Below are 27,681 nucleotides of genomic sequence, written 5' to 3'. Positions count from 1 at the left end.
ATTATTTTATAAAGCACTATGGGTTAGAGATAATAGGTGAGAGCATGGTTCTGACTTTAATTAGACACAGGTGCTTCTGTTGTTTTCACACTTTCTCTAGTTTTGTGACTGTTTGTGGCAAAACAACAAAAATGTTTATGTCAACAGGCAGTTGACATGTCAGTTAACATGTCAACAGGCAGTCCAATAGCTAGAAGGTCTGTTATCAATGCTAGGGGGGAGACATGTGACACACGGGGCATTTACACATGTGACACTACTGTACTATCACCATATTGTGCAATGTTTTAATTAGTTACATATTTTTTCAGATGTACTTATCCTGAAGGTGTTTTTACATGTAATGTTTACCGTCAGACATTCTTTTTTTTCTTCATTATTTTTTATATATGTTTTTAGGGCATTTCTCCTTTATTGGGATAGAGGCAGTAGAGATTGACAGGAAGGATGGGAGAGAGGAGGGATGATATGCAAGATATGTCGAGGGTCGGAATCGATATGATATATTTGCAATGTCGTTTACAATTTGTTAATGATCTGGCATTGTTGTATCATGATATGAGATTCGTTTGTAATGCGCCATTTTTTTACGCCATTTATACTGTTCATATTGTTTATACTGTTTATACTGTTCATACTGTATATTTTTTAGTACTTCTATTTTATTTTATTGTATTCTATTTTAAAACTTATTGTATTGTTGCACTACTCTGTGGCACTGTCACTTTTGCATTTCACTGTATACTTGTATGCACGTGACAAATAAAGAATCTTGAATCTTTAAACACATCACTGATTAATTTATAAATAACCTTGAGACGGGCTGAAAAGCCAGAGATTTAATGACTGTGCTAATAAACGGGACCAAATCCCTCACTAAGATACTGCGTCTGCCTCTGTGTGAAAAGAACCTTGCTACAGTCATACACACTCAAAGACAAACAGGAAAGATTTCAAGGTATTTGGGGTCCATTCATAAATTATCTGAGGGACAAGGATATATCTCATTTGTTGGACGAATCTGGGGAAGATTAATCATAGCCTCTGTGGTGGGTCATTGAGGCTACTGCTGTAGATTAAGTAAGTTGAATATTAAAATATTGTAAATGCATCTGTTGTAATGTACCCTCTATGGTGTTTTTTATTTATTTATTTTATTATTATTATTTCATTTTTTAAATGTATTATTTCACCATTGCAGTATTGGGAGGTAAGTCAATTTACTTATTGTGAAACATTTCAATATTGTTTGCTCATTGATAGGCAAGTATCCATGTATATATCATTGTAACAATGTCCGTTCTTACACAGAGGCAGACGCAGTCTATCGTTAAGGGATGGTTCCCGTTTATTCATAAAGTTCAGGGTAATATTGTTTGTTTGGCTTTCCAGTCTCCTCCCAAGTCACTCTCCACGCTCTCTCGTGTTGCCGTTCCCAGCTCACCTACTGAAATGACAAAGGCACACACATCTTAAGCACTAGCCAACGAGACTTCATTCGCAACAGGTGTGCAACGAAGCCTCGCCGACACAACCCTGGCCACGGTCCTGTAGCTCCCTCTCCCTGCATGTCCCCCCACAATCATATATACTGTAGCGAACGGCGGGGCAGAGCAGCTTGCCTCAAGCAGGTATCGAACTCGCAACCTTCCGCTTACAAACCGGCCGCGCTAGCCACAACACCAAGAGAGTTAACTCACTTGGCGGAGCTGCTAACGGGCCTTACACAGGGTCGTTACACTATCCCCTCCGTTCGGGAGAGCGTGCCCTCACGCTTCACTATACGAGTCTCTCACGTGGACACGCCTCTCCGATGGCCTCACGGGCGCCATCCCACTTCTGACACCAATGTAGCGAACGGCGGGGCAGAGCAGCTTGCCTTAAGCGGGTATCGAACTCGCAACCTTCCGCTTACAAACCGGCCGCGCTAGCCACAACACCAAGAGAGTTAACTCACTTGGCGGAGCTGCTAACGGGCCTTACACAGGGTCGTTACACTATCCCCTCCGTTCGGGAGAGCGTGCCCTCACGCCTCACTATACAAGTCTCTCACGTGGACACGCCTCTCCGATGGCCTCACGGGCGCCATCCCACTTCTGACACCAATGTAGCGAACGGCGGGGCAGAGCAGCTTGCCTTAAGCGGGTATCGAACTCGCAACCTTCCGCTTACAAACCGGCCGCGCTAGCCACAACACCAAGAGAGTTAACTCCCTTGGCGGAGCTGCTAACAGTTAACTCTCTTGGTGTTGTGGCTAGCGCGGCCGGTTTGTACGGTTTATAATACTGGTGATTTGTAAATCTGCATACATTTTTGTATTTTAGGTGTGATTGTATTTTTTATATTAGTTTTGATAACTTTCCTAAAATGTAAAAACTCAATAAACATATTGTTGAAAGAACGGCGGGGCAGAGCAGCTTGCCTTAAGCGGGTATCGAACTCGCAACCTTCCGCTTACAAACCGGCCGCGCTAGCCACAACACCAAGAGAGTTAACTGTTAGCAGCTCCGCCAAGGGAGTTAACTCTCTTGGTGTTGTGGCTAGCGCGGCCGGTTTGTAAGCGGAAGGTTGCGAGTTCGATACCCGCTTAAGGCAAGCTGCTCTGCCCCGCCGTTCGCTACATTGGTGTCAGAAGTGGGATGGCGCCCGTGAGGCCATCGGAGAGGCGTGTCCACGTGAGAGACTTGTATAGTGAGGCGTGAGGGCACGCTCTCCCGAACGGAGGGGATAGTGTAACGACCCTGTGTAAGGCCCGTTAGCAGCTCCGCCAAGTGAGTTAACTCTCTTGGTGTTGTGGCTAGCGCGGCCGGTTTGTAAGCGGAAGGTTGCGAGTTCGATACCCGCTTAAGGCAAGCTGCTCTGCCCCGCCGTTCGCTACAATACATTCATATTATTATAATACTGGTGATTTGTAAATCTGCATACATTTTTGTATTTTAGGTGTGATTGTATTTTTTATATTAGTTTTGATAACTTTCCTAAAATGTAAAAACTCAATAAACATATTGTTGAAAGAAAAAAAAGCGTAACATTTTTGCCGGGCTGTATTTTGCCGCGCAATATTGCTGAATCTTTGAAAGACATGTTATAAGGTTAAGTGTTGCATCTAGCCCCATCACTGACGAGATGCTTAGTCCCTCCACTTGGTTGTTGTCTTTCTGTATGTTGTTATGTGTTTTATGTGTGCACAGGTATTATTGTTATTTTTATTTTATTTTTTGTATTTTACCTTTTTACTTTTATTTGTGTGTGTGTGTGTCCCTGCCCCATTCTTAATAACATAACCTTGTGTTCTTCTATAGCCTGGGACACGTTCTTATGTCTTAGGTGTGTTGTATGTATGTTTGAGGAAAGAATGCCAATGTTTTATATTTTGTATCATCATAGTGTATTCTATATTTTGTACGGCTTTCTTGTGTTACAATAAAAGAAACATTTGATCACAAAAAAAAGAAAAGAAAAGTATGCCTAAATTCATCTTCTTTAAGGCCTCTTTTGCTCAGGCCTTCTTGATAAATTATTCTGTCCTTTATCTCTCTGTTCTGTTTGCATTTGTGAGGAAGAGAACCAACCAATGAACTACAGTCACTCCACTGAGGTCGACCTTTATGACATACTTAAGACACACATGCTCCTCCCTCACAACTCTAACTGCAGGCACAGAAAAACACTGAATTCAACTGCTCTACCGGATTGATTCTAGTGTTCCAAAGCACTCATGGACTGTGGACAGGATAGTAGCTCCGGTGCAACGACAAAAACGACAATGGAATATCTGACCAATGACAGAAAATCAACCAACAGGAAGGTGGTGGCTGTAGTAGGAGGTGGTTTGGTAAGAAGGAAAACCAATAACTCTTTACCTTTGCTACTCTTATCCATACATTACAGGTAGATTGATTTAGCTTTCTGTGCTCTAGTATGGTACTGAGGGCTATTGCAACTGGTCCCATTGACTGATAGTTTGGTTTATAGGGGGTGACCCTACATGATAGCCAGATAGAGGTAGTGGTAAAAAAAAACATGGGTAAACCCCGAACACCATGGACTGAATAGGTCCAACACAAATAACATTGACCTAGCAGAGAAGGTGGGTAAACCCTATTCACCAAAAGGTGTGTAAACGGAGTTTACTTGGGTTTACCCTCCACTACATCACCGGTGATAGCCACTGCAACAAAGTTAGACTTTTAAATAGATTAGATTAGATTAGATTAGATTCAACTTTATTGTCATTGTGCAGAGTACAAGTACAGAGACAACGAAATGCAGTTAGCGTCTAACCAGAAGTGCAAAATAGCAGAAAGTGCAATGAACAGTATTTACAGGTAGTGCAATAAATGATCAGTAGTAGTGCAGTATAATATAGTAATATAAGCAGTATAATATAGCAGTGCAGTATAGCAGTATGTGAGTAGCAGTAGCATTATAGCAGAATAAATAGTTACAGTATGAGCAGTGTAGCAGCATATGAGCTGTATGGGTAATGCAGTCTAGCAGTATATATGTATTAACAGTAACATGAGGTAGATGCAGAATAAATATAAATATGGAATGCCGTATAAACAGTATAAACAAGTATGTACAGTAGTATTAAAGAAAATATAGGATATGTGCATTATGTGCATTATGAACAGTATGGACAGGTATGTACAGAAGAGCAGTGGTATTGAGTAAGAGAAGGGGAGGGGAGTATAGTGCAATAGTGCAATTGTCCGGGTGGGGGGGGGGGGGGGGGGGGGGGTTGCGGGGGTAGTAGGTTGTCAGGTAGGTGTAGTGTTCGAGTTTAACCATTTGGACTCTGACTTTAGTGATATAAAGGCCTACTGTTGACACACCAAAATGGTACAACTCACTCAAGAGAGATGTCTTGCTTGGAAATTGCGTTGCATCGTTTCATGTTTTTTATTACTTGTTGTTTTGTATGCCACAGATTAATCCAAACCAGCAAGCTTTTAACATACTTCATTCAACCATCTAATAGGTTGGTGCTTTGAATGCCTGCTACTTTGCAAAAAGAGGTTTTGAAGTAGAGGTCTTTGAATCTCGAGAAGGTAAGTGTGTTTTCCCTTTTTATAACTACAAAGTAGCCTGCATATATGTCCTTAAGTAACCTATGCTCTTCTTATGTACTGTAACCCTAACTCTTAACCACAATGTCTCATGCCCTGAGAGCTATCAAAAGACGCCAAAAGCAAAATACATTTTGTAAAATAAATTTAAAAAACCATAAACATTATGCAGATAATTGATACGTTGTTTATGTGTATTATGACAGATATCCGTCAAGCCAAAATAGTGAAGGGACGAAGCATCAACCTTGCTTTGTCTCACAGGGGCCGTCAGGCTCTGAAGCATGTGGGGATGGAAGAGACGGTATGTTGACTTGTGTTATCTTCCCTTCCTACCACTTTGGGAAAATCAGTTCCCTAAAGGAAATGCACCCATTTTTAACATGCTCCATTTTCATCTGTAAATGTGGTAAGAGCATGTTGCATGTTGTGAATAAACTTAAAAAATCCAACACTCTTGCAATGAATTTGCAGTTAACTAAAGAATGACTGAAGTGTTTGAATTGTAACAGAATGCTAATACATCAAATGCATTTACAACACCATGTCAGCAAGTTAGCTATCTATGCAATGCTATTTTTTGCCAATGTGTTAATCTTGTGGGAAATTTCCAGTAGGGTTTAAATCCCAGTCTCAAGCATGTTAGAGCTCAAAAAGGATCCTACCAGGCAGCAGTTCTTGTTTTGTTTAGCTATATTTCTAATGATGAAATATTTAAAGTGTGCCATAGCCCCTTGAGTACATCCACGATGCCCTGCCTACCCACAGCTCTCTGAAAGGTTTTATTCTGGCATCTGAAGTCAGTAATTACTCTTTTTGTGGACACACATTTAGTGCACTGAGCACATTATGGATGCTTCGGCAGTCACTACGTCAGAACGTTGTTTTACACTTCCATGACTTTTCAGCTTGACAGAGCCAGTGAGAGAGGTGTGTACGTTGACATACAGTCCTCCAGAGAGGTTAAGACACATAGACACATACAGTGTGGTGGAAGTCTAGGATTTACCACTCTGTACTTTAGCTCTTCGGAGGTAAGAATCAAGAAACAAGTCCTGAGTAGCCACAATATGAGTCCGGTATTTATTGCTTGCAAACAAGAGACAATATCGTAACAGCAGCCCAGCATAGATCTGGGGTTTCGTTCAGCGCAAGTCTGAAGAGACAATGATCAGGGTTGTCTTTTATACAGTTTAAACACTTTAGAGGTGTGGCAAGAGAAAATATAATCACAGTAGTTACACAAGTTGTATCAGTCATATGAAAGTGTATAACCTGAAAATAGTTCTATGAATGTATTTTCCATAACAACAGTCCTCCAGGGAGGTTAAGGCACACAGACACATTTCCCAAATTTGCAGTTGTTCCCCTTTAAAGGGCAGCCATTATGAGAAACAAAATGAAATTAGCCAAAAAGATCCATTCCTGTGAACTCAACTCAGAATAAATGTTACGTGTGGTAACACAGATCATGTTTAAACATACATTGAAGTCTAACACATTGACTACAGTACCTTGTAGCACTCATGTTAAGATAATGTATCAATTTTGCAAATCTGACCAGCTGATAAAAGGCTTTGGATTTCTTCTCCAGGTTGTCTCCAAGGGAATACCCATGCATTCCAGAATGATACACTCTCTGAGTGGGAAACAATCTCCCATCCCTTATGGCAAGAAGGGCCAGGTAATTCTGCCGTGAATGCAGCAGCCTACACACATCTTATTTTAACTTCTATTACATTGAGCTCATGCCACAAACAAGACTAGGCATGGCCATCATACTGTAGCACAGTCTGACAGTTTTGTTTTCTGCTGCGATATACTTTTGCTTATAGGGGTAACTACTCGCAATTTCAAAGACAGAACTATGGATGCAAGGACTGACCATGCATGAGATCAACATTAGTGTTTGAACCATGTTTTGAAGCTATAGAGTGTTGGTTCACAATTGCATTGTTTACAAACATTGCATGAAAAGAAGATTGTCTGAGGGGGGGACAAAGAGAAACAGTTAATACACGGGACAAGGCAAATATGACAAGCAGTGCCATAAAAGGCCTGAATGTTGTAAACACAATCAAACAAAGAAAAGAACAAAGACCACAAAGGCACGAACTTATATTACTACAAAATACTGTGCAACATACATTTCCAATTAGGTCTCTAAAACAAAGGCACTTACTTGATACATCACACACAACACAAAGGAAAAGGGATTGCCACTCCATGCACATACAAACACACACTGGGAAAATGTGTGAAAATATTTGTTTTATTTAACCAGAGAGACACTGAGACCAAGGTCTCTTTTGTTACAATACAAAACATAAAACATAATAAAACTATCAAATACACACATTTATGAATCAAAACAAGAGCATGTCACTGTGAGTTGGTCCCTAACCAAGGACTTAAAAACAAGTGTATGGGACCAAGTGCTCCAACCTCAGTCTACCCTCAAGTCTTCCATGTCTGAGGCGCACAATAGCTAAAAGCAGTTTTCCCCAATTCAGTAGACACCCGTGGGACATTAAAAAGTAACAAGCTCTGAGAGTGTCAAGGCTAGGTCGCCATAAAAGCAAACATGTGAGGGAAAATGGGAGTTTTAAAAGAACTGCTTTATATACAAATAATCCAATGATAAGCCCTCCTCAAATTCAAAGAATCCCAACCCACAGACTGACACAAAAGACAATAGTGGGTGCAGAAACTATCCTTAAAAATGAACCGCAGACCAGTGAAAAACTGACAGTTGTGGTTTAAGAACGGAGGCTGCCGCATGTGTGTAAATTGTGTCACCATAGTCAAGGACAGGGAGAATGTGAATGTAAATGTAAATGGAGGAGCATTGTCTGGACAATGTTCTTCCTGTTTTCGAAGATGAAGCAGGACTTCACTCAAATTATTGATTGATTTGTCATCATGTGTTTTAATGGACAGTTTATCATCAATCCAAATGCCCAGGTACTTGCCCAGAGTGGGGGATTTGTTATGTGTAGGCTCCCTTTAATACATTAATATATAATATTAGGGTGAGGGATGGAAAGGATGGATGATTACAGAGTTGGACCGGGTCTGGCCAGAGCTAATTGGGAAATTGGACGAATGAACGGTGAGTCCATCATCCTTCACAGCTGCCCCTGAATTTCCATTGGAAATTTGTACTTGACGGATCATGAATTTGAGGGCTTAAAATATTTTCTGACTTTTTGGCAATACACAATATATATATCGTGATATTCCTTAATTTTGCTTGATAAAATAATAAAATGCACAAAAACGCTATACAGCACATAGCCATTTTGTGCATACCAATACAACAAGTATATTGTTGAAACTCGATATACAGTGTCTTTGGAAAGTATTCAGACCCCTTCACTTTTTCCACATTTTGTTGTGTTATAGACTTCATTTAAAATAGATTAAATTAAAAGAATTTGCCATCAATCCTCTCACAATACCCCAGAATGGCAAAGCGAAAACAGGCTTTTAGAAATTTCAGTAAATTTATTAAAATTGAAATACAGAAATACCTCATGTACCTCATGTCAGACCCTTTGCTATGAGACTCTAAAATGCAAAAATGTCATCAACAAATCACTCAATAAGTTGAATTGAGTCCATCTTAATGCAAGGATAATAGTTCATGTAATTTTGGAATTAATATCTTTGTTTTTATAGGGTCTCTGATTTGCATAGGAATCAATTACATACTGTGTAGATTAGGATGTCACTACCAACTCAGCAAATTTCATAGCTTCTCTTGATCCTAACAAACTCCCCAGTCCCTGCCGGTGACAAACATACCCATAACAGGATGCAGCTACCACTATTCTTCACACATTGCATGTGCTGGATTTGCTCCAAACTTAATGCTTTATAGTAAAACCAAATAAACACATTTCCAGCCACCTTCTTTGCTGTATCACTTGAATTCATTGTTGCAAACACAATTATTGGGTAGACATAATAATTACATTATTTGCCATTAAGGGATTCTTTTTGGCCACTTTTTGGCCACCTGGACTTTTTCAAACATCCTTTTGCTCTGTTTGTAAGCAAACAGGACAAGCAGTTCTATTGACTAAAAGGACTAAATGTTGTAAACACTATTAAACAGAACAAAGACCATAAAGGCACTAACCTATATTACCACAAAATATAACATAAATTACCAAATAGGTTTATCAAATCAAATCAAAGTTTATTTATCAGATACACAGAATGGAGAGTGACGAACAGTGAGTCCATAAATCCTTCACAACAAATGGAGTAAGACAAGCTTCTATTTTGGGTTCTGACTGGGTAAGACAGTTGAACTAGTTCAACTTAATTTAAAAGTAAAACAATGGATGTACCAATCCCAGATTGCCCCTTTAAACACATCACTAATTAATTTATAAATAAGTCATGCTGCCTATGTATTGAAATAACCTGCTCACTATTTTCAGCTCAGCTTCCAGGAAAGCTGTTGTTCCTGAGACCTGATCATTCTGTTTGTCTCTGCACAGTCAATGATGAAAGAGTGACAATGTCAGTGGCCTCAGATTTAGTGAATCAACAGGACCTCCACTCCAAAGAGACCCTGTTAATCATTAATATTGTTTGCAACAGAACCAAGAGAGCAAGCACTTTTTTCAGCACCTGAAAATGTGACAGCACTAACCAGACTTTGCCTCAAATAAACGTATTAGTTAATCTGTATCAATGTCAATATTTTACATAAAAACACCTTCAGCATGTGTACAATGACCAAATATAATGTGAATGGTTGCTGTCTATCACAAACAAAATCATATTTTAGTCAAAGAGTGAAAATATACTGTATAAAATGCATCCTTATTGGCCCTAGTGGCCCCTAGTGGACACTTTCACACTAAACACATTAGTACTGAACTTATGAGGAGGACTTGAGCTGTAAGGGCACTCCACAGTGACAGTGATGCTCGGCTCAGGAAGATACACTCACTGAACATTTTATTAGGAACACTATACTCATACTGGCTAGGGCCTCCGTTTGCTCTCAAAACAGCCTCAATTCTTTGTGGCATTGATTCCACAAGATGTTGGAAACATTCCTTTGAGATTCTGGTCCATGATGACATGATTGCATAACGCAATTCTTGCAGATTTTTCAGGTGCACTTTCTAGTTGTGAATCTCCTGTTCTACCACATTCCAAAGGTGTTCTATTGGATTCAGATCCGGTGACTGGGAAGGCCACTGAAGAACACTGAACTCATTGTCATGTTCATGAAACCAGTTTGAGATGACTTTTGCTTTGTGACATGGTGCATTATCATGCTGGAAGTAGCCATTAGAAGATGGGTAAATTGTGGCCATGAAGGGATGCACATAGTCAGCAACAATAGTCAAATAGGCTGTGGCATTCAAGCCATGATTGATTGGTATTAACAGGCCCAAAGTGTGCCAAGAAAACATTCCCCACACCATTACACCACCTCCACCATGAGAAGGTGTACAGGTGTTCCTAATAAAGTGTTCGGTGAGTGTATATGATGACTGGGGATAACATCCTATTCTTTTTTCAGTACATCTTGTCTGTTGACCGAGCCAGCCTTAACAAAGAGCTGCTAACAGGTAGGATAATAAAGAAACACTACTTCTATGTTGTCATCTGGGCAGCCAGACAGTATTACTATATTAGATGGTTGGTGTTCTAGTTAAGATACTGTATACGTATGCTTACCCATTCCTCTTGAATGGCCTGTACAATACATGTTTTACATTAACCATATCGATCTTATAGATCTATCTGCTATACAAATACATATCCACTTCTTATAAAACAGTACAGCTTTAACTTTGTTAATGTTAAGGTTACAATAGAGACATAGAGTGTCTCTATCCATTTGGCTAATTGGAGAGTTTAGCCGAGCCTTGGATCCAACAGATGATTTCCCCTGTGTTTTACAGATCTTGCTATAGTTCATGGCATTAGGGGATGTGGAAGGCTTTTTTGAGCTTAAAAGATTTTACCTATTATTTTATAAAGCACTATGGGTTAGAGATAATAGGTGAGAGCATGGTTCTGACTTTAATTAGACACAGGTGCTTCTGTTGTTTTCACACTTTCTCTAGTTTTGTGACTGTTTGTGGCAAAACAACAAAAATGTTTATGTCAACAGGCAGTTGACATGTCAGTTAACATGTCAACAGGCAGTCCAATAGCTAGAAGGTCTGTTATCAATGCTAGGGGGGAGACATGTGACACACGGGGCATTTACACATGTGACACTACTGTACTATCACCATATTGTGCAATGTTTTAATTAGTTACATATTTTTTCAGATGTACTTATCCTGAAGGTGTTTTTACATGTAATGTTTACCGTCAGACATTCTTTTTTTTCTTCATTATTTTTTATATATGTTTTTAGGGCATTTCTCCTTTATTGGGATAGAGGCAGTAGAGATTGACAGGAAGGATGGGAGAGAGGAGGGATGATATGCAAGATATGTCGAGGGTCGGAATCGATATGATATACTTGCAATGTCGTTTACAATTTGTTAATGATCTGGCATTGTTGTATCATGATATGAGATTCGTTTGTAATGCTTTGTTCTTTAACTGAAGCTGCTGAGATGTATCCCAACACAAAGCTGAACTTTACCCACAAACTACTGGACTGGAATACTGAGACAGGGGCAATGGTTTTTGCAAGGTAAATAGTTACTCAACACAAACACGCAGGCACACACACACAGTCACACACGCACAAACACACATACACATGCACTCACATACACACACACATATATATGTGAATTATTAAGTTGCACAGTATGCCAAACAGATGACTAACCGATGTAAATGAATTGTTAACTTGCACAGAATGCTAAAACGAAAGTCTTATTTTATTGGACTATAAACTTGATTGATGCTTATCTAAACATGTAAAACTATTTCAGTTTTTACTAACACACTTATTCATTAAGACTATATTGTATATATAATATAGATGTAATATACCATAATACCATAATTACAACTAAATCAACTGATATAATGAAGACAGTAATGTGTATATATATACACACATTACTGTCTTCATTATATCAGTTGATTTAGTTGTAATTATGGTATCCTATGATGTTGTGCATTCTAGTACATTAGCATCACTGGTGTGTAATATGTTTCTGGTTTGGGGTATTTTAGGCCTAATGGTGCTCAGGAAGAGATCCAGGCAGATCTGATAGTGGGGTGTGATGGGGCCTTCTCTGCCATCCGTAAACAGTTCCTCCGCTGCAGCCGTTTCAACTACAGCCAGACCTACATCCCCCATGGATACCTGGAGCTCACCATGCCCCCCATCAATGGGAAGGTGAGTCCTCTGGTACTGAGTACCTAACACCTGGCACAGGGGGTCTTATGGGGGTCTGGTTAGGTGGCATGTCTTATGTTTTTCTCTGTTTGGTCGATGCAAAGCTACTGTGTTGTTATACACATAATGTTTTTCACACTGAAGTAATGCCCTTGTTTCTGCATCTATACTCTGTCCCAGTTTGCCATGGAGCCCAATTATCTGCACATTTGGCCACGAAATACGTTCATGATGATTGCTTTGCCTAACCAGGTGAGTGATGTCATGTTTGTTTATCCCTTGTCTGCTAAATGTATCTATCCTAGGTACTAAATTAAACAGAGTGGATGAATCATGTTGGAGAGTTGCATTTGTTTTACAGGAGAAGATGGCAATTCTGAGATTCATGTTACTCACCTACATGAGGTCACTGTGTGCAATTTTTACCCTTCTCTACAAACTATAATCTTGGACTGGAGATAGATATTCACTTTACCTAAAATAAACTCTTCAGCTACTAAAAGCTTAATCATCAAACACCTTTATTCCAGGTCCAGACCCACTTCTGACAAAGCTCATAAAGCAATAAAGCGTTAGCCAACCTATATGTCTAATGCAGGGAGTTAGTGATGGTCTTTTAATCTCACCGCTTCCGAGTCCCACTACCACTGCTGTTAATGCCATAATAATATTTCTGCCTGGCTGATTCAGAAGAACACCCGCTCTTTGTAGTGTTGCAAGGTTAGAGCAGCTGCATTAAGACTGTCCATCACCACACAGACGCAGGGTACAGCCCTGCTGCCTGGGCAACACCAATGTTACTATGACACACCTAAAGGGCCCATTGGGAAAGCTTACTGATGCTGAGATTGCTGCACACCCACCACCTCTCTGCCCCCATCCATCACTCTAAGTGGAGTGGCCATTCATTATTTTGTCCAGTGCTGATAACATGACCATGGTGGACGTCATCCATGGTGGACTAGAAAATATGTATTCTTATAAAATATTATCTGTTACATTCATGGTGTATACCAGGGGAGGCTGGTGCAGGACTGGCTCATTGTGATGTATAGAATGGAATGAGGAATGTGTTTCATTCCATTCCATGCATTACAATGAGCTTGTCCTCCGATTTCTACCTCCACAGCCTCCCCTGTGTATACTGCACTAGTGTAGCCTATAGAGTAGGTTTTGTTTTTTCAAACTGTATGTGTTGGGATACATTGAGAAAGAAAAGAAAAGCTTTGTTTGTGAATGAGATCACGATGTTCACTGTGTGTGTTGTCTTACTGTTGGTTCTCAGGACAAGACATTCACCTGCACACTCTTCATGCCCTTTGATGAGTTTGAAAAGGTCACCACTGACGACCAGGTCATCGAGTTCTTCCAGAAGTACTTTCATGACACCATCCCACTAATAGGAGTGTGAGTAGCACTTACCTCTCTCCCTCCTTCCCTCCCTCCCTCCCTCCCTCCCTCCCTCTCTCTGTCCTTCCTTCCTCCCTTCTCCTGCTTTCATTTTCCAGCATCATGGCAGCTCAAACCACATCCACAGCTGTGGCCTGTGAAGTGTGAAATTAGAGACTCAAAGATACATGACTTGGAGCAATCTGTTTTTTTTAATTTGAGGCAAACAGTACAGTATGTTGCAGGTTATAGGAAGATATGAGAGGGACAGAGGTAGAAATGGTTACGGTGAGTTGACTGCATTTGAAATGCGGAGGGGGAAATGGTTGAATTGCTGTTTACTTTTTGGCATCACACTACATTTAATGAATACATATTTAATGTAATAATCAAATTAGTTTGTTTCTATTGATTCACCTAGCTCAGTGTGTTGTTGTGCAAATACCTTGGCCACTCTTCATCTAGTGCAAGCCTAGATTTTCTCCTTTTAAGAAAAACTGCTGTTTGCATCAATTCATAGTATAGCATGTGACAAATTAACACACAATTATCAAAATCTAGTATGTGAGCATATACCATACACTATGCATACATGTTTAATCAATGTCTTATTGTAGTTGTGTGTCCCCCTTCACAGTGATGCTTTGAAGAGGGATTATTTCTACCTGCCAGCCCAGCCCATGGTGTCCGTGAAGTGCTCCCCATATCACCTTGGTGACAAGTGTGTCCTATTGGGCGATGCAGCCCACGCTGTTGTGCCATTCTATGGACAGGGAATGAACGCAGTAAGTATAAGGATGAGATGGAGAGGGAGGGATGGAGGGAGAGAGGGAAATATCAAGATCTATCCCTATTTTGTAGGGCTTTGAAGACTGTCTCGTCTTCAACGAAATTATGGACCAGCTCAACGAGGACTTCAGTGAGTATATGTGTTACAGGAAATTATAGAATGCACAGGAAATGTACACAGCAGGAAATGTGCCAGTGCACCAGACCATTAACAATGTCCACCCTGACCTGACATCAAAGTACTCCAACCTGCTAAACTAGTTTACTTGTTACCTTCCACCTGGGCCCTTTAATAACTACCTTCCACCTGAGCCCTTTAATAACTACCTTCCACCTGGGCCCTTTAATAACTACCTTCCACCTGGGCCCTTTAATAACTACCTTCCACCTGGGCCCTTTCAGGTGCTGTTCTGCCCGAGTACACCCGAGTCCGCGTGCCAGACGACCACGCCATTGCAGACCTGGCCATGTACAACTATGTTGAGGTAATGGGTGGACCATGTATTTATTATATTTTATTAGTACTTGTTGTAACATCCATGCCCAATGTTTTGCCTTTCTTGTACTGTACAATACAGCAGTGTTATGCTAGAGCACATTCATCTGTATATCCAGATCGAAGTGATACTGCCATTGTACCATTGCAAACTCCATTGACATAATTCAGTACTGTATTTTGTACACATATGGTCTTGATGAAGAGACCATCAGTCAGTTTTTCTCCATAATCTATGAAAGAACAAATATGGGCAGGACATCATATGTATAATGTAATAGGTTCTTAGTTTAGTCTCTGTCTGTCACGTATTTCTCAATTATTGCCAAGAGCCATGATTTAAATAAATGATCAGGGGTATATCTGCAATCCCTTTTGTCAATTATCATCAACTAATTATCACCCACGATAACTGTCATTTTTGTTTTTATTGGTCTCTGTCTATCAAAGAGAGATTTGCACAGAAGTGTGGAGTCTTGTTGATTTTTGAGCTCAGAGTAATCAACATCACATCATGTTTGACAGGAAGCTCACACACAAGTAATTGGTCAAACATGTAACACTCCAGCAAGGCTTCCTTAGAACACCTGATTATGAAGCTACATTTAGCCCTCCCTCTGTAGATATTGTGGTGGAAGTCTAGGATTTACCACTCTGTACTTCAGCTCTTCGGAGGTAAGAATCAAGAAACAAGTCCTGAGTAGCCACAATATCCGGTATTTATTGCTTGCAAACAAGAGACAAGAGCGTAACAGCAGCCCAGCGTAGATCCGGGGGTCCGTTCAGCACAAGTCTTAAGAGACGATTATCAGGGTTGTCTTTTATACAGTTTAAACATAATGGTAGGCGCCGCCAAGGCTATCGGCTGATGGGCTTGTGTTTATGTGAGAGAGGGCGGGAGAGAATTAACAATGGGGAGACTTTCTTACTGATCAATCGTCGTTCAACATTTCACACCTATCGGCAGGATGCGCCTATCCCCCCATTATTGCTCTCTCTCACCACTCCCTCAGAGATCACCGCTGTTCATATGGTAAATCATACAGTGCTTCTCAGAACAATGGCTAAAGAACTTTAGAGGTGTGGCAAGAGAAAATGTAATCACAGTAGTTACACAAGTTGTATCAGTCATATGAAAGTGTATAACCTGAAAATGTATTTTCCATAACAATATGCATAGGGAAAAGTGGCACATCTTGCTTTCAGAAACTCAAATGTTGAGGTGAAAAGTTGAAATACACAAAAAGCACAATATTCATTATGAGGTAGTGTTTGTCCAAATGTGGATATTTTCTCACAATGTCATTTGGTATTTACGATTTAGAATGATTACCATAGAAATAAAACGTGCTGTAATTCTATGTTAATTTCAGGAGATGTGTTTTTTAGTGTTGAGTAGATTCATGTTATTGGTGTAAATTTGTGGCACAGATGGCTCAATTTGCTAACAGATGTTTTTTTATATCTTTTAGATGCGGTCACATGTCAATTCCAGATGGTTCCTTTTTCGAAGATATGTTGACAACTTCCTCCACATCATCATGCCAAAGACAATAATTCCCTTATACACAATGGTAAGTCCCCCCCCCCCCAATAATCTTAAAAAGTACTGGATAATTAGTTTTACATTGTTGAATGTGTTCCATTAATGTGTGTGTGTGTTTCTGTATTTGTCTCCATTTTCCACCTAGGTCACATTCACTAGGACAAGATACCATGAGGCAATAAAACACTGGCATTGGCAAGACAAAGTAAGACAGAATATTTCTCCTAGATGTAGCCGTGTATCCAAGCATTTGTATGCATGTATTTTTGTCTGTGTCAATAACAAGTATAAAAAGGGAACTTATTCTTAATTAAGGTCTTATTTCAACTACAAATAAAGTTCCCTCACTGCCCTCGCCCTGTCAAGCTAAAACATATATAGATATGTTTTAGCCATTATTTGAGGATAATATAGTGGAGACCATTATCCCTGGTAGTGTTTTAAGTAGTCTGATCTACCCTGCCCCTTTCTGATGGGACCTCAATGCTTCCTTGAATTGCTCAAACACAAAGCAACAAGTGTGGGAGATGTGGTAACAGAAAAAACACACACTGAGACATTAGAAGCAGGTGAGACATTACCAGCTCTATCACAGACAATGAAATGTGATCAGGTACAGCGCAGTAGCGAAATGGTACTTTGAAGATGATGAAAGGCATAAATGAATGAAATGCATTGGGAGATGGAAACGTAATGCCATTTGTTCCCCTCAGGTGATCAATCAAGGCCTGTCGTTCTGTGCCACAGTGTCTGTTTTGGGGGGCTCTTACTTGCTCATCAAACACAGGCCCAACATGCCCAGCATCCCCATTGAGCAGCTGTGGACCTGGCTACAGGCCCTCAAGACCTTCTGAGGTTCTGTGGGTCAGAACCTCTACAACCAAGCGAGACGGACAGAAACAGAGCTACAAACAGCACAGCTAAACTTGACCTACAGTGCTGTGACCCATTTGTTATTAATTACAGTTTAATGTACTTAAAAAACTTTGATTCAGAGTACGCGAAGGCCTGCGGGTTAGACTGTTAATTTATGTTGACCAAATGTCCAACTTGTCCCAGTTAAACCATAATCATGTCATATGATTTGTGACATCTTGTTCCATTTCATGTCCGGTTGTCTTCTCACAGTCCTTGTCCAGTCCATTCTGAGTTCTGTCTATGAATTTGAAAGTGGTTACTTTTCTATAAGAACATGCCTCAGCTTTACGTGGCAGGGCTGAAGTTTTTTTAATTTATTTATTTTATTATGGATTGTGGCTTTAAGTAATGGTCTTGATTCTGTGAAATGCTGATTAAAATGTTACTGCTAACCAAGATAATTGTTTTGCTTGTATTTATTTCAATTATGTCATGTTACATCGTCCATGCCGCCAAATAATTATTTATCATTAAATAAAATGAACATAATTTGCCTTGACACATGTTAGTTAAATGAATAAATTTGCATGTGCATGTGGGGTTTAGAACTCAGCACTTGCGTAGTGAATAAAATGAAGCTACAATATTGCATCACGATTTTGTTTTAGCTCTGCAGTTACTTTCAGTATAAATTCAGTGGATGCATTGAAGAGTTAGGGTTAGGGTCAATACACTTCAATAAGGCACACATGCCATGCTCTCAACAATCAGCTGCCTCTGTGGACACAGGCTCAGCCAACCCCAAGCTACCCCACAAATGAGGGTGGAGAGCAGGAGTTAATGTATCAAAGTCCATTGCCACCAGGAGGTCTCTGAGGGTTAGGTCATCACTATTACTATGTGACATAATTCTACTATGACACAAGGTCATTCTGTAGCTGAATACAGTTTTTTATCAGCTCCAGAAATCTATTCATTAACCGTATTCATAGCAGATTACCCAGGTTTAGGGGAGACCGGGGGCAATTGTAAACATTTTTTTCAATTAACTTTATTACTCAGAGACCACCCAACCTAGACTAGTATTTTTTAATATCAGAAACATACATCTGTCTACTAGATCATTCATAAACCTATAGGTCTCTATAGTGGACTCTTGGATCACAGATTTGAATCCAACAATTACATATTCCCCTGGTTGTAATATTAGATTGGGTCAATTGTAAGACAAACAAAATACACAACAGCTCCACTGGCATGTGCCATCACTGCTGCCTGCTCTCTGCTGCCATCTCTCCTCTTTAATTACACTCCCACAGTACATTCCACATAAAGGTATTTCCAACAGTGTCACAGTGTCACTGCACATGTCACTGCACATGTCACTGCACATGTCACTGCACATGTCACACAAGAAATGTCAAATTGAATACCGTCGTATATAATCACACTTAATCACATAGGATCTCTGTATTGTATTGTATCTGGACAGAACAAGAAGAGAATGTTCGAATGCTAAAATGCGATAGGGCTGCCTATCAGGGAAATGACTGTCGCGTCCCCAGCCTTGCCCAGGTCCATTAACATTGCAGTCCATTAACTGTGTGACTTGGGAAATCCTGCTCAGAAAACACTCAGCTCAGCATGGGTGACTGTCAGAGGTAGATAGAAATGACAGGACTGGAATCAAAACAATGGTGTATTAGCTAAGAGGAATATGTCACAATTACAGTAACTAGCTACGTACTGTATATCAACACAACTGATTGACAACCAGCACACATTGAATTCTTTCAGCAGAGGGGTCTGTTCCAGATTCCTAACATCACTGTAGAAAGTGCCTCTCTGGGAATATGAGTGGGAATAAGTCTGGATGATGGATCTTTACAACTGTAAAAGGCAAAAAAGAGCCAGTCTTGAGGTCATACGGGTATTTAGGCTTTCAGTGTTCCACAAGAGGAAGTCCTGAAGGCATAAAGAGGGACAGACGAGGGAGGAGGTGATCGGTCCTCTGGCAGCCTGGGGTCACAGCGGCCGCACCTGGATGACATTGACCTCTGACGCGTTGTCGTACTTAGAGGTCATGTCCAGGTGGTGGATGTCATTGCTGGCGATGATGAAGACAATGGAGGAGGAACTGAAGGTCACCCTCTTTTTCGGTCTGTCCTCGCCCCCTCGCTCGGACATGACAATTGGGCGGATTGGGCGCTCAACACGGGTCAGGGGGCGGTCATTGATGCTGTGCTGCAGCCAAGAGTGCCGGGAGCACAGCAACTGCAGCAAGCAGCGACGGAACTGTCAGAGATGAAGTAAGGAAGAAGAAGAGTGGTTTTACACAAAGGGAAGTACTGTCAAACAGGGAAGCCGTCAGACTAAGTCTGTATAAGGCTAAATAAGTAGCTAGCAAGTCCAGCACATACCAGAGCTTGTTTTGTTGTGCATTGTGCCGACACATGCTGCACTGCCACAAAAGTTTAATTCAGAGCTTCAACACAGACAAGATCAACCATTTGATTGTTTTATTTAGTTTAGCAATGCAGTCTAAAGCATTCGTAGATGTTCCCATTTTTCAATAACATTTTCAAAAACGGGTTGTTCATAAAGATTTTGACTTAGCATTAGCATGGCAGAGGATCTGACCTTTCTGCTCATGAATATGTAGATGAGAGGATTATATGTCGAGCTGGACTTGGCGAAAAAGGAAGGGATGATGGCGATGGTGGGGGAGACCATGCTCTTCCTGCCAAAGGCCTCCAGCATAGACACCACAGCGTAGGGCGTCCAGCACACCAGGAAGCAGGAGATCATCAACAGGAACATGCCCGCCACCTTCTTCTCATAGCGCAGGATCTTAATGATCTGCACCGTCTGGAGGTCCTGGATAGACCGTAGCTGTTACAATGACAAAAGCAAAGAGTCTTCTTCATTCAAGATTCAGTTATAATATAATAAAAAACATTCTCTTTGAATACCCAATCCCTCCTTCTGACCTTTTGAGAGGAGAAGATCCTTTGTAAAACGGTTATTTAACTGACTACCCGTTGTAACTGATACAAAATCAAAGAATGGTATGGAGGCTAATCTCTGGATGTTAATGTGAGAGAGAAAAGTCTCAATCTTTTTTCTGCTTGAACTGATGAAGCTATAGCAGTGGTGGCCCATGAGACCTTGTTCCATGACATCACGTGGGAGAGTCTCAGATGGGCAAACAACAGACCTTTGACCTTGGGTCTACACATGAGACCGTGTGTTGTGAGCACAGAATCTGTGTTGTGATAGGGCAGAGAATCTGTGCTGTGATAGGGCAAGACCATTCAGTAAAGATAGGGAGAACAGGGATTACTGGGTCACCACTAGGGGTCAGAATGGTGATGGCCAGAAAAATGTGGTGAGTTCAATACGCCATTTCCAGTATCATTTGTCTCAAGCAAAACTGCTCTGTTGACAACATACAAAAACACACAAAATTCACTGGACTTATGATTATCTATTTTGTGTGCACAACATAAAGATAATTCACCTTATCACACACACACACACACACACACGCACACACAATTATTGACCGTTCACTCACTTTGCCCCACTTAATGGCATTGTCATTGCACAGTCATTGGGAACTTCTATTGGGGCATAATTTGAGTTTTCAATTATTTTCAAGCTTGCTGGTAAGTCAAAGGTATAAGCTGAGTATGGGCAGTGGTGTGGCTGGGCTCTCTTGCGATTAGGGGATACATTACATACCTGAGTAGATGTAATGACTTGCTTCCTAAAGGTTGTAAACACATAAACAAACTAAAGTGGTGTCAGGTGCGGCTCAACACAGGTAAACATCAACATCTAGGTGATTGCATAGCATAGTGTTCACTCCAATTACAGATTGTCACCCGTGCGCGCACACACACACACGCACGCACGCACGCACGCACGCACGCACACACACACACACACACCTCAAAAATAGTACCACTGACTGTGGTCCACTGTTGTGTGAGCAGTGATCATTCTCACAGGCAGCCATGGTTTATTATCAGGCTGGGTTATGCAGCTGGTGAGATGAGATCAGTGTCACATGGCTACACATTGAGACTGCTCAGACAGACACAGTCCATAACCACCACCGGTTTATGTCAAGTACTGCAGATTGGTCTCCACTGCACTGTGAACTGCAGATTGGTCTCCACTGCACTGTGAACTGCAGATTGGTATAGTGGCAGTGTGGCACAGTAGAATCATATAAAGCAAAAGGGAAGGAGGACAAAGAAAGAGTGAAGAACATGAAATCAAGATGAATTAGGTAATAAGGATCAGGGACCCATATCTGTGAAATTTATAACAAAGAAATGTTCTTATCAGGTTGTTTATGCTATTTCACAATTGCGTATAAAGGATTATCGAGAGATAATTGATTCAAGTGGGGATATTTTTCGAATTGTGGAAAGAAGAAATCTTGGACAAAATGTGAAAGGAGGTCATGAAAAAAGGAGCTACAGTAATTCACCCGTGGCCTGTTTTGTCCTTACCATTCGCACTGTGTAGAGGATATTCCCATAGCAGTAGATCATAACGCCCACAGGTACAAAGAAACAAGCCAAGAGAAATAAAAGGATGAAGGAGGCATCGTTGGGGTCCTTGGAGGTCCAGTCCAGAGAGCAGCCCAGTTGGTGGATCTCCAGAGTGTAGCGGTTCCAGCCCAGGAGAGGGGCCCCTGTCCAGGCCAGTGAGTAGAGCCAAATGTGGGTGATGGCCCTCCAGGCCCAGGGGAAGTCAACGACCTGCGCATGGACCACCCGGATGTAACGCTCGTAGGCCAGGGCTGAGAGAGTCATGATAGACACAATGCCTACAATGTAGTGAGACAAGAAGTAATGTTGAGCAACAGATGACTCTTGAAGATTCTAAATGAATCAACATAACAGTAATCAATGAATGATCAATAGGATATTCAAATTAAAGTATTTTCTTATGTGAACTATCCAGGATCATGGGGTCCTCATCACAAGTACAATAAAAACAGAGACTTTCTATTGTTTGTGCATTGGGTAACTGTCAAAACACACACCAGCAACAAAAACTCTTTCTATCGTACATATTCTACCCTTAACACTCTCATAGACACATTTGATTAGATCCAGTTTTTCCGTTACTGTACTGACCTAAAAACATTAGCCCTGTATCACTGAACCAATGCTCAAGATAAGCCTACACCTAGAGTGATTACTTGACATTTGTCCAAAGGACACAGTAGCCTTTTCTCAATTGTTAGGAACCTGACTCCTCACGTTCCCTCCTCTGTCCTCCAATGGAGTCATCCTCAAAAAGCATTGGAGGAGAAGATCTAAGAGGAGGAAACTAGATCTTCTCCTCCAATGTGTTTTCAGTAGGACACAAGTGGAGGACCGAGGAGAGGACGGGAGGAGTCATGTTCCTAACAATTGAGAAAAGGCTCAAGTGTTTCAGCACTCAGGTGTTGCATAGGAATACCTGCTCAGGCACAGAGTGTTATTGACACACTCCAGCATCAACTTGTTTGTGCAAGCCACACATAAAGGATGTGAAAACTGTAGCATGTCTTGACTCAGATTCTATTAAATTGTTTCGATTGTGGAAGTAATGTCAGCTGTTTCACATAAGTGTGTGGATGAATACTGTATGACATCAATTATTTCTATTACCCTTGCTCTCTGGAAAATGTTATTTTTGTTTATGTGGCTGTGACTAGTTGTGAGGGGGGAATAGATGAGTCTTCTGTACATACTGCAGAGACAGAATCTCTCCACACCCTAATGACATATTGGAAAGGATAGCTCATTTGCATACTATTGATTGCACTGCTCTCGTGAAGACCTTATCAGAAGATTTGGCTAATTATGAGGTGCAATGCAGATATCAAGGTCAGTTCTGAATATCACATCACCTGTGTTATCCCCTGTGCCAAAGTTGCATCCCATCCGAAAAAAATGGCAACTCATATGGTTGAGGCAGCTCATATGGTTATATGTAAATAACACATCTTTTCAATGTAATAAGTAGACAACAGGTGAAATGAAAACATGGATAGATAAGAGAAGTAACCCAGGCATGTGATACATAGGTGAAGGGAAGGTGCGTGCAGAGCGTGAAGGACGCACTAATAAACTCATTATCACACCTCTTTATTAATAAGTTATTCATGGCACGAAGAAATAATCTGCAAAAGGACTATACTATTTCGGCAGTATACGTCATACATTATATCAAAAATGCGATCAGTAAGTGACGTTGGCCTCTATTCTGCACACAGAAGTGATGTACATGTTACTATGTGATAGTTGAAGGTAATTGGCACCACTGATACGCCAATTACCGTAAAAACGGGCGCCAGAGGTTGATGTCTTGTTCGTCATGGTGGAATGTAGTTGATGAATATGAAATACTCAAAAAGTATAGTGAAAGTTATTTAGATTAGGAAACAAATGTAAGATATTTGAGATGCATTCATTCCACTAATATTTAAGTATGACTCGGATTCTTGTTAATATATTGAATTTCTGACATAAAATGTATGGATCAGGATGTAAAACTCTACAAAAATAGTTAATCCTTACCAAATAAACTGTTGCTGAATCCATCCCAGACGCATGTTGCAGAGTTCCAGCTCCATCCGCCTCTGATGCACGAAACAAACGTGAAATTTATTCCAATGAGAGACACTAATAAGTCACTTATACTTATGTTTACTAATAACAGATTTGTGGGCGTCCGGAGTCTCTTGAATTTGTAGTACAGCACGATAATAATAACATTGTTGCAAAACCCAAAGACTCCGATTGTTCCGATGGTGAAGGCGAGCAGTTTGTATGTTCCAACTGCAAAAAGGTATTCTTCTGTATTTCTTTCGGTCCTAGTTTCATTCGCAGGATTCATTGCGTGAACGTTCCCAACATTGTGTTGTGCGCTGTGAGCATGTCGACCGGGATGTCAAGGAGGGAAAGTCGTGTGATCTTGGGGTCGCTCTTTCGCTTCTGTAATCCAATTAATCCTGCGACTGTGGTTTCGAAATTCAGAGCAATTTTCCGAGGATGGAACGATGATTTCGGATTAATGTAAAAACACCGTTATATCAAACGCAGGCGGTGCTTCACGTGTTCAGCCATTAAAGAAAGTTGTGCTATCTACACACACTAGTCTCTACTAACTACAGTTACTGACTGCTTGCAATGTTGCCACAACAGCATCTCATAAAATGATGCCGTTTCTCTCACACGGATATTTTTAGAGGCTATATGGTATTTTGCCACATTTGCCTTTGATGGATAGGCTTGTTGTGCCTATAAAAGCTACCAATGCATCCTATGATAGTTGCACTTGGAATCTATATTTTAAACAGAAGTCAATTTTTTAAGATGTCCACTCCACACTAGAGTTTAAGGTCACTGGCAAATGACCTCAGAGATCGTCATATTATATTGTTACTGTATAGGATTCTTATTACTGTACCCATATGGTCTTTCAGTTGATGTTTAGCATTAAGGTATCAATGACAGTCCATGGTTGATGAAAGTCTCTTCCATTGAATGTCTGAGTGTGTTTGCCATATAGGCTACCTTGTGAATTATTTAATCTAGAACACAACCATTAGACAATAGACACATGAACTATACAGTAGGCTATGTGCCATATGTATATATGTCATTGTCCTCAGAGAGGAAAATCAGGGTCACAGCAGGGTCACAGCCCATTGTTACAAACATCAACATATACATAATATCACAACACAGCAACGTAACACCAGATTATATGACTGGGTGTATTGCTGCTTGTGTTCCAGTCATACCAGTCACAAAATCCATGAACACTTGATGGAGCAATATCCATCCTTCCATTTGTTTACAACAATGGAGCAATTATGTTATAAACAATTGAGCAAATGGTATCTGCACTGCTCATCATCACTCCATCCCTCTTCTTATCAAAATGTCTTCTTCTAGAGTAGAGTTGAGTAGTATTTAATTAATCCCCAAGGGGGAATTCATTTTCAGCAGCAGGTATTCTGTGGACCTGGTGGGATATTACTGATTTATAGAAACAGTTGCCGTACCAGCCCTATTGTACTTCTGAGATTCAATTATGATCCTGTCTATGGGGAAACATATACACGCAAAGAGAAAGGAGTTTGACAGCACATTTAGCCTACAACTTTAGGTTAGTGGAGCTGTCTATCTTAGTGGGAAATGATAGGGGTAGGGGGAAGAGAGGAGAGCAAGTATGGAATTGAGTATTATACAGTAGGTTGCCAGTGTAGCGGAGGTGATTTGGAATCACCTTGTGATGAAGTAGACACGGCCTAATGGTAGACACTTGTGTCTTCTATGTGGGAGACCCAGGTTCAAGCCTGGCTCGTCAGACCAGTTTGCCAAATAAATACTTGAATTGCAAAAGTGTAGTGGCTGAATTGAGCAGCTTTTTTTTAAATTTATTTTTAAATTTGAGGAGCATTTTCCTAAAACACTGCTTCCTTTTTTGTCTTGGGGGAGAAATGTCATGTTTTTTTTTATTGCTGAAGACTTGTACAAAGATGTTGTGTCTGACCTATTTTTTCAGTGCCTAGAGGTTGATTCGAAATACCAGATGTCTCTTGAATGATACAACATAAAACATATGTATGTACATCTTAAAATGTGCCAGAAAACAGAGTGTTGTTGGTTGGTTGTCCATCATTTGGTTGTTTAATTTATAGATAATTTTGTTCAGTCATAGTTTCATTTAATTCATATTTCATAATTTTAGAGAAGATTTCTCTAGTGTATTCATATCACTATGTAATGAGCACTAGCCATCATCATACTATTTAAATTACCATTTTGCTCCATGGGCCCTTGTCCTGTGTTTAAGTGCTGTGAATCCAAGAGGTCATTGGTTGTACTCACAGAGGTGATTCTGTCACATACTTTCTTGTAATCATTTGCCTTGTAAATGTGGGGGAAACAATGAACAATAAACATTGTTTGACTAGACATTGCACTTAAAACTCACTAACAATAATTGAGAGGTTGTGTGGTGTAGGACCCAGGAGCAGAGCGGAGACCAGATGAGGGAATACAGTTGAAAGGCAATAGGCCATTTTACTGAATAATCCACAGGGTAGACAGGTAAGGACTTTAGAAAACAATAAAGACTATGTCTAAACCTAAGAAACCAGGACACTAGAAAATCTACTAAGACATGACTTGGAGGACTGCTAGGGAGAACGGAACATCTGAAGTGTCAAGCTACGACACTAAAAGGTCCTTAATTATCGATGGGATGCACCTGAGCGCTAATAAGTCTATGAAATGTTCTCTGCCATCCCCTAGTGTCCAGATGGAATCATGACAGTATCCCCTCCCCTACGTGGCTCCAGCCGAGTAGCCAGGAAGACCACCACGCAGTTGATTGATGCCTCGAATGAGACTTGGACCCAGGACATCCTGGGCAGGCACCAAGAACGCACCTCGGACTGTAACCCTCCCAATCCACCAGGTACTGAAGGCCCACGGTCAGACACAACATCCTGAGGTAGCCTGTGTAACCGAAATATTGGATCCTGAGGCCGTCTCCTGGGCCGAGGGCAACTTGGGCAGAGCAATGAAGTAGCCTGCCTTGGAGAAACGGTCAATGACCACCAGGATAGTGGTCAGCCCCTTGGAAGGAGGCAGCCCTGTAATGAAATCCAGGGACAGGTGGGACCAGGGCCAGTTGCGAATGGGCAAGGGATGGAGCAAAATGTGCAGAACGCACATCCTCCACCATGGAGGGCCACCAAAACCTGCATTGCAGGAAACAGTGTAGGATTCACCCCAGGATGTTTGGTTATGTTGGAGGAGTGTCCCCACTGCAGTACGCAGTGTCTGGGTCTGGGCTTGTCTGATCATGATCTCTATACTGCATGACACCACAGGAACTAGGGATGATAGGCTCAGGTACATTTACTTTGTTACTTTGAGACACCGTGGAGACGAGACAGGGCATCCGCCTTCTGGTTCTTAGATCCCGGGTGGTAGGCCAGGGTGAAATCAAATCGGTTAAAGAACAGGGCCCACCTAGCCTGGTGAGTCTTCAATCACTTGGCTTCCTGGATGGAGATGAGGTTCTTGTGGTCCATCCATTTCAAGAAGGGATGCCAATGTCTCCATTCTTCAAGGGCCCACTTGACCGCCAAGAGCTC

General features: G+C 40.9%; 2 protein-coding genes across 2 annotated transcripts; one reads left to right on the top strand and one right to left on the bottom strand.

The window, feature by feature from the left end:
* Positions 1–3,766: 3,766 nt before the first annotated feature.
* kmo (kynurenine 3-monooxygenase) lies at positions 3,767–17,491 on the top strand (the record flags this gene model as incomplete). Its single annotated transcript, XM_083696201.1, has 15 exons — positions 3,767–3,835; positions 4,985–5,054; positions 5,279–5,376; positions 6,667–6,756; positions 10,624–10,672; positions 11,670–11,757; positions 12,252–12,417; positions 12,598–12,669; positions 13,703–13,824; positions 14,444–14,591; positions 14,668–14,725; positions 14,998–15,080; positions 16,564–16,665; positions 16,783–16,842; positions 17,351–17,491. 15 exons carry the CDS (start codon positions 3,767–3,769, stop codon positions 17,489–17,491), a joined length of 1,416 nt encoding a protein of 471 aa, XP_083552327.1.
* Positions 17,492–19,520: 2,029 nt separating this feature from the next.
* opn3 (opsin 3) lies at positions 19,521–24,401 on the bottom strand (the record flags this gene model as incomplete). The annotated part of the gene is made up of 4 exons (XM_083695142.1): positions 19,521–19,790; positions 20,136–20,387; positions 22,019–22,338; positions 24,083–24,401. The coding sequence occupies 4 exons, from the start codon at positions 24,399–24,401 to the stop codon at positions 19,521–19,523; spliced, it is 1,161 nt and encodes a 386-aa protein (XP_083551268.1).
* Between the last annotated feature and the right edge of the window lie 3,280 nt (positions 24,402–27,681).

This window comes from Argentina silus, assembly GCF_951799395.1.
Source record: "Argentina silus genome assembly, chromosome: X".
Classification (NCBI taxonomy): Eukaryota; Metazoa; Chordata; class Actinopteri; order Argentiniformes; family Argentinidae; genus Argentina; species Argentina silus.
This window is presented reverse-complemented; position numbering and strand designations above follow the sequence as displayed.